This window comes from Rhagoletis pomonella, unplaced genomic scaffold (genome assembly GCF_013731165.1).
Source record: "Rhagoletis pomonella isolate Grant_MI unplaced genomic scaffold, Rhpom_1.0 Rhpom_scaffold_01069, whole genome shotgun sequence".
NCBI classification, from domain to species: Eukaryota; Metazoa; Arthropoda; class Insecta; order Diptera; family Tephritidae; genus Rhagoletis; species Rhagoletis pomonella.
This window is the reverse complement of record NW_023459623.1, coordinates 25,493-33,821: the sequence shown is the minus strand read 5'-3', so window position 1 is coordinate 33,821 and position 8,329 is coordinate 25,493. Positions and strand designations below refer to the sequence as shown.

The following is an 8,329-nucleotide window of genomic DNA, read 5'->3' as shown; positions in this document are numbered from 1 at the left end:
CACTGGCCACAAGGCATTGAAAGTAAACAGTGTATTACTTGTACAAACTCCACAACATAAATCTACATAAAATAAAGAAATAAATGCAGAATGCCAATGCACTTTTCAACCCAAAATCAATAACGTATCGATGGGCACCAGCCAAGCGGATAAGCGAACGCATTTTGCTCACTAAAGAATGAGTGTGCATGCATATTTATGCAGTGGGAACGTATCGCGGGCGCTTCTCTTCTGACCCCTCGAGTATCGCTTGTTTTTGCTGGCATATGATAGGGTGGATGGGGTTTCCGGGAGTAATTCAACTTTAGCTCAAAAAAAATACCATATGTACATACAACTATGTATGTACATATGTACATATGTATGTATATTTTTATGTTGCACAACCACAGTTCAGTTATACTATATATCTTGCAGTTCCGTTTTGACTCCCTCCCGCTCAACAACCTTAAATTAGGCGTGACTCTATCCGTACATTCAGATATCCAAATATTCCTAGTTACGAATATTCAGTTGATATCCGTTCATTTTATTGTTCGGAGATTCGAATATACAGATTTGTTATATATTCGAATATCCGGATTATCCGGATAGTAAAAAATTTGGATAGAACTCCCAGCTCTACTTAAAATGCATAAGCACACACAAATACATAATCACATACACATGTAAATTTGTATCGCATTGATATTCGTCTGCTCCTGCAAATGTTAGCGCCATTGACTTGTGTACTCTTGGACATTATTTTACAAAAGGCGCGCGCGACCGTTAAGTAACTCATTGAAGGAGAAGCACACACATCCGAACTTTGGAGGAAAAAAAATAAACAAAACAAAAAGGCAAACGAATGCAATGTAGAGACATTTGTGAAAGTAAAGAAATAGATACCAAAAATTTTCAAAGAAATCGCTGTCGAGCGGAGAATGATTTAGCGAAGAAAGGTGGTGAATATTTCCCATTCAGCAGGGTGTTCCAGTACGCAGTTTTTCCATTGGCTAATTAGACATCATGTTAGTGTTGTTGTTACTTATATGTGTTGCAAAGGAATAGAGCTGCGTATCGTTAAAGTACAAGTTTCAAAGCACTGAAAATTACTGTTGATTTTTTAGAATTTTTTTATGATAGGTGTTGCGTATTATCTTATATATAATAATAGATTTTGTCAATAAGTTACATGGAAGAAAATGCTGCATACCCTTGACAAAAAAAAAAATCCTTGAAAATAAACAGTAACTTGTAGTGACTTGAAATTTGCACTTTATTATACTAAAATTGAACTGCATAGAACTCGAAACTTTTCTAAAAATTATGAATAAAAAGTTTGAAATTTGTATGAACATTTTTTGTGAACTTTTTTCAATCTTTGAAACTGTTACTTACATATTTATGTGGTTTCTGTTATTATATTAAATTCAATTTGGCCCCGTTTAAATTGTGAAATGAAAAAGAGCTTTTCATAAAATGCACTAAATGATTTAACTGTTTAATTTTTTTCATTCATTTTTTTTTTTAAATAAAGGCTTCTTATGGGGAATGTTTTTTTTATTTTAATATTATTATTATATGGAAATCAAATTAAAGGTAAAAACTTGTACTTTTATCTAAATTATGAATTTTTTCCAAAAAAACGTAATTTTATGAAAAAATTGCTACATTTTTTTCGTTTTTTAATAGTCTTGGCTTATAAAAGAGTATGTAGAAATAAATAAAAAATAAATAAAATACCGACTCCTGGGTAGAAGAGCTACCTATCTCGGCAGCGATTGAAAACGCCCTATCTCAGAAAACTTTTCAATATCGCCCTACTTCAGCATTTGTTTGAAAACACCCTATCTCAGAATTCGGTTCAAAAACGTCCTATATCAGCTGAAAATTAAACATATATTGAATATGTGCTGAGATTGGGCTCTTTTGAATCGGCAGCTGATAGGGCGTTTTTAAACCGAATTCTGAGATAGGGCGTTCTTCAACCAGATTCTGAAATAGGGCGTTCTAGAAAAGTTTTCTGCGATAAGGCGTTTTTGAACTGGCTACCGAAATAGGGCGATCTTCGCCCTATAATACATTTGCGGAGCTTCTCCTCTGAATTGTGGCGTGCGCCTTGATGTTGTCACACAAAGGGGAGGGACCTACAGTTTTACGCCGAGTCCGAACGGCGATGGTATTTTTATGAGAAGCTATTTTCATTGCATAAATATACTCGGAGGTTTGCCATTGCCTGCCGAGGGGCGAAGAAAATTAGAAGAAAAAAAACTTATTTATTTTATGTTGGGTTGAATCATTCGGATTTATGGTTAATTGGCTGGCCAAATTAAAATAAGAATAAAGGAAAAGGTTGGTAATGAAAATAAAATGAAAGTTTCATAATTAATGCAAAAAAAAATTATATTAGGAAAGTACCAGTTATTACCTTTAATTTTATGTACATATTTTATTATGATCTGTTAAGTTTTAAGAATTTAATGTTTAGTGATATTAAAAGTTATGTGCAGGTATGTATTCTACGATATTAGATACACATTTTCCGCCTCTGGCAACACCGACATTGTCTACCACGAAAAATCAGCTGTTTATGGTTATGGTACCTATAATCGATGATATGTAATGTGGTTATGGTTATGTCAATGGTTATGGCACTGGCGTTATGGTATGTCACCACTAATTTAATCTTAAAAGTAGGTACTATCGATCTGTATTTTTAGTTTTTCCATAGGGTTGGTACTCTTTTTGTGTTCCCATAAAAGAAAAATAAAATGCTTTCCCAGAAATGTATGACTTTCATACGTGCAATAAGTACTGTAATTCCAGTGGGTTATCTTTCCCCTCCTTATCATTCCCAACTCACATCCCATACAACTCGCTAAAATTAAACACACCACAATCAAGCAATGCGCCCGCTTGCGCGCAACGAGCGAATTCGGTAGAAAAAACCATGTAATAAAACAACAAACATAACATTAAATACTCACCATTTTAACCCCGCATTTGAAAACACAATGCAAACATTTGAAATGGCGAGAGGTATATGTATGCACTTGAGTATGTGCCCTGCGTTGATTTTGTTGGAATTAAATCCCTTCTCCAAAAGAATACTTTTTAATGTCTACACTTTTCACTTAATAACCATTAGCACAAATTACTATTTTACCATTGTATACTTTTGTATAAAATAAATTTAAGAAATGCGTTTTCGACCGTCAGCCGACATTTGTCAGCGAGCAACGAACGTGCATGTAGCTCAACGAATGGCTTCGACAATTCGACTTTTGTATGAAGAAAAAGGTGCGTGGCGCACGAGACGAGAATCCACAGCGGTTTGTTGTTGGTGCGCGTATGCCAGCGCCTGTTATTGTTTGTGTTGTAACGTTGGTAGTCTGGCACACTTCTTTATATTAGTTTTTTTTTTAACATAAATTGTATTCAAATTGTTAATTTACTATACGTTCCGTCAGTTTTCCTAATCTGTCACATTAACTCACAAAAAACTTTTGCAATTTAGCTGCAATGAACTAGCCACAATTGCTTTGAAATTTCCGGCACTGAATTTTTTCATCTTCGCCATTTATACTTTTCACAGCCTTTATCAGCTACTACGCTTTAACATCAAATTCGCTGGTGCTCGTCCGCCGTGCTGCCGTTCTACGGTCTCCGTGCCATGCCCGCCTTGGAACGAGTATACCGCTCCTGTAAGTGTACTGCCCCACTTTCGTTTCTTTCAACTTTTAGTATCTTCACGATTCACAAGCCGATTTTACATTTATTACAAACGTTTCTAGCAGTTTTTTGCTCACTTTTAACTTAAAAATTGTTTATATACTCAACTTTTTACTGCACAAAATTTACTTTAAAAACGCCAAACGCGACACGATGCTTTTCGCAGCGAACGAACAGTGAAACCGAGAAGCGAAAGACGAGCGAACGATGGCTGACGGCATTGCCAGGCAAAATTTATTGAAGATTCTTGAAATACACTCAGAAGCAAATGAATTTCTGAATTAAAAAATGAATTCAACCAAAAAAACATGAACCAAAAAAGATCCATTCATTTACATATACAGAAAGTCAATAAAGTTTAGGTACAGCGAATTTGTTAGAATACGGGCAACTATTTTTTAAATATTTTATTTTTCGCTCATTTTTTATAAAAATATGGTTAATTCTACAACAAAAACCCCAAAAAGAAAAGCTCCAAACCTTGTGCAAAATTAGAGAAAATTCTGCAAAATTTCATTCAAATATTGCACTTTTTATTTACGCTCTCTAGAAAAAATTTGAGTATGCAGTTTTTCAGCCCATTCAATTTTAGTATAATAATGTGCAAGTATGAGGAAGCTAGGACTTACCATTGATTTTTGGGAAATTTTTTTGTTTAAGGTGTCGCACATTTTTTCCATATAAAAAAATTATCAAACGCAGAACGTATACTTAACCGCAGTCTGTGTACGCAGAATTTTGTAGATTACTGGAGCCCTCAGTGTTGCTTACTACAGTGTTGCCACTGATCAATGCCTTTTCATAAACTACCTTTTCAACTACAATTTTTCGTGCTATAATATATCGTAGCTAAATATAAACTACTTAGTTTTCAACAAAAAACCTTATTCATTAGTAAATTTCAAATAGTTTAAACGTATTTTGAATAGGAAATTATAACTTTTTTACCATCTGCAAAACTGACGAAGTGGCAACAATCTATAGAAGGAAGAAATCAGCTGACACGGAAAAATTTAAATTCCGCAGCTTTCTGCGCTTCATTTAGATGACGCTCTGGTAAGATAGATCGTGTCAGCTGACTCGGGTTTACGTACCGGTAGGTTTACGTTCTTGACTAATTTAAGCTTTAATTGTAGCAGTGCTGGAAATTTCCAGTGGAATATTAGTTTAGGTACTAAAATTTAGGTCAACTCGCACACAGCCTAAAACTACATAGGCAACAAGAATGATACAATTAATAGAATTGTTCGCTGCACCGTGCATGGGCAACTAATGGGGCAAGCAGTGTTCCCACCCTGAAAAATCAAAAGGCAGTGCCCAAGACGCATCCATATAAGAGTATGTTTAGATATAAACATAATCTCAATCAAAGCTAGTTTTTAATCACCATGTTTACACAGGCTCAGATTATTAGCCGTCAAATTTTTGTGCTTGTTATTCTCATATCTCAAGGAAAAGTTACGTTTCTTCTCTGTACCACCCTACCGCTATATTAGCAATTTCAATAATATTTAAACTTAATATTTTATTAAAAAATACCTTTATAAACCTTTTTTCCTTGCCAGCTGCCATTTCTGTTTAGACTGCTTTTACACAGTTCAAGTATGACTGCTTTTACACAGTTCAAGTGTTGAATTCAATTCTGCTTGCATATGCAAGAGAGAGGGTGAGAAGAAAAGGGACGAGTACGCATGCGTATGTACGGTCAAGTCGTTTCAACTTTCTTGCTTTGCTTTTGAAATTTTCGTTGTTTCTTATTTAAAGAACCAAAAACTTTAATTCAACAGAATTGAAGCATGTAAAAGCAAATAGAAAACACAAAAGAGAATGATCAAAAATTGCTTTCAAGTACTTGAATCATGTAAATCGGGTGTTACTTTTACATTTGGCATTTCCCCTCTTCAGCGCAAAAATAATCGATGAAACTAGGATGGATACCGAAAAGTTATCGGTTTATTCTGAGATTATTTTATAATTACAGATTATGTTGGGAGGAATTTTGTATGGCTAATCCATTTCTTTAATTACAGAGGGAGTAAAACTCGAAAATTATATTATATTATATTTCAATGTAGTATAAGCATATAAGTAAAAATCCCGTGTATTTTGTTATTGATATTTGGTACTTAAAATCGCTTAAAAATTACTGAAATAAACCACCGACAAAATACAAATAAAGAAGCAAAACAGAAATAGCAAACTTCAAAATTACGAACCTCACACAGTTTTTTCTTAATTGCTATTACAAATGGTTGATTATCAATTGGTCAGAACTGGGCCCATACTCCGTAGTTCGAATCGATAGTAAATTTGTTCGAATTCGAAAGTTTGGTACTATATAAGTGTTAGGCGTTCGAATGTAAATTGTTTTCGATTCTGTTCTAATTGGTTCATGCATTTTTAGCTCGTCGATACTGTTTAGTATTCGCAATCTTTACTCGGTACTTGACAAAAATTATCGATACTACTCAGTACTCATGAAAAGTTTCGACGTCTGTACTCGGTTCTCGTATCGTTCTATCACAAATTGTGATTATAATATTAAAAAATTTAAAATATTAAAAAATTTACATTAAAAAATGACTACGCTGCGTCCATTCACTTGCGATGATCTCTTCAAATTCAATAATGTGTGAGTGCAACGTTTTGCGTGCAGTTTTTTAAGTGTTCTAGCTCAGCCATTGCCTAAGATTTTATAAAAATTATGCCATATTTATTAATTTACAGCAACTTCGATCCATTGACTGAAACTTATGGGCTTTCTTTTTACACACAATATTTGGCTAGATGGCCTGAATACTTCCAAGTGGCCGAATCGCCAAGTGGTCAAATAATGGGTTATAGTAAGTAAAACATAAAGCCGTGAGATGTTTACTAACCGCTTGTTTATTCTCTCGCGCAGTTATGGGAAAGGTAGAAGGACACATGGAAAATTGGCATGGCCATGTAACTGCATTGACGGTTTCACCTGATTATAGGCGTCTAGGTCTGGCTGCATTGCTGATGAATTTCTTAGAGGATATCTCTGAAAAGTATGTTTGAGTATTAAAAAAAAATCAGTATGTATTTGCTTTATGTCTTATACATATATCTTCAGAAAACGTGCCTACTTCGTTGATCTATTCGTGCGCAAGAGCAATCAGGTGGCAATAAATATGTACCAAAATCTGGGCTATATAATTTACCGCACCATACTCGATTACTATGCAGGCGAACATGACGAAGACGCTTATGGTATGCATGGAAAAGTTCATATTATATTCTTATTTTCTTGACTAACATACAATGCATTTTTTTTGTTTAGACATGAGGAAGGCCTTATCTAGGGACGTGGAAAAGAAATCTATTATACCATATACACATCCGGTACGGCTGGAAGATTTAGATACCAATTAAGATTAAAAAGCGCATTTATTTGCTGCTTGCGAACATTACAACAACATAAGCATGCCTTAACATTAATAATTCATAAATAAACATTACCACAAAGTCAAGCAAATTATTTGCATACATACATACAATAAATATTATAAATATATACCTTCTGACATGTGGCTAATTGGATCGTGTTAACCGCTTTTGCAATTATTTGAAGCTGCTAATACATATGTTTGTATGTCGTTTCCAAAGTGAATTTTTGTAGTATGTATGTGCTAGCTATCTTTATACGTAATGGCTAAACAACTTCAATTCTGCTCTTAGGAATGTAACTAATTCTTAAAAAAAAAACTATACACCTGTATTGTTTGTACACCGTTGAAAACAAAGACATGAGCTCTGCATTTCTTTTGTTTACTACTTCTTAAAGCAGCACCCCACAACACATTTATTCAATTATCAGGTAATTTCAATGTGAACAAGATAGAAAGCATTCTACCAACTACATACATGTAGGTGTATATAGTTACTTTAATATAGAAAGGTCGTATCTCGCATCGTCGCTGAAATACAAAAGCCGTAACTAACTAAAACTACAAAGTCCCTTTTTGATTGATTGTGATACATATAATCGATTAAAAAGTCGCCACATCGTTTTTAGTTAGTCACGGCATTTTTGCATTTCAGCTACGATGTGAGAGGAGGCCTTTCTATATTAAGGTAACGGATATGTATGTTATAATCCTTTAAAAATATGTTTGAAAATTTACTTTTTTTCAGATAACAGCACGCCAGCTACATCAAGCCAATGCAAGTCAACCTCCCTCAATCATGGAATAACCCGAGTGGCTTAGAAAAGCTCAAATTTAAATTTGCAACATTCTAGTCTGGCGTTTTTGAGTCTTGCGAGTTCAATATGGTTAAATAATTACTTTTCTTATTCTACATCTGTTCTTTGAAAAGCTATTACTATTTCTTGATATTGCGAAAGTAAGTAACTACATATGTATGTATAGTTATGGAAGGTAATAATTGGAAAGGATATCGTTTACCTTAATTCACAAAGGCCCTAACCAACATTTTTTTTATTTTCCAGGAGAAGTAAAAAAACATAAAAAGAGTATCAAAAACAAATAGGCTCTTTAAAAGTGGCATGAAACTCCGTTATTTTTGGTACTAGCACTTTAAAATTTTAACTAAAGGTGTATTTTAACAAATCCTACTAAAATCTTGAAAA

At 34.0% G+C, this 8,329-nt stretch overlaps 1 protein-coding gene across 1 annotated transcript; it reads left to right on the top strand.

Moving 5' to 3' along the window:
• The first annotated feature begins 6,200 nt into the window (after window positions 1–6,200).
• Window positions 6,201–7,477, top strand: LOC118751901 (N-alpha-acetyltransferase 20-like). Its single transcript, XM_036486725.1, has 6 exons — window positions 6,201–6,346; window positions 6,442–6,557; window positions 6,617–6,746; window positions 6,812–6,948; window positions 7,019–7,356; window positions 7,417–7,477. The coding sequence occupies exons 1-5, from the start codon at window positions 6,294–6,296 to the stop codon at window positions 7,108–7,110; spliced, it is 528 nt and encodes a 175-aa protein (XP_036342618.1). The 5' UTR covers window positions 6,201–6,293; the 3' UTR covers window positions 7,111–7,356; window positions 7,417–7,477.
• Window positions 7,478–8,329: the final 852 nt, after the last annotated feature.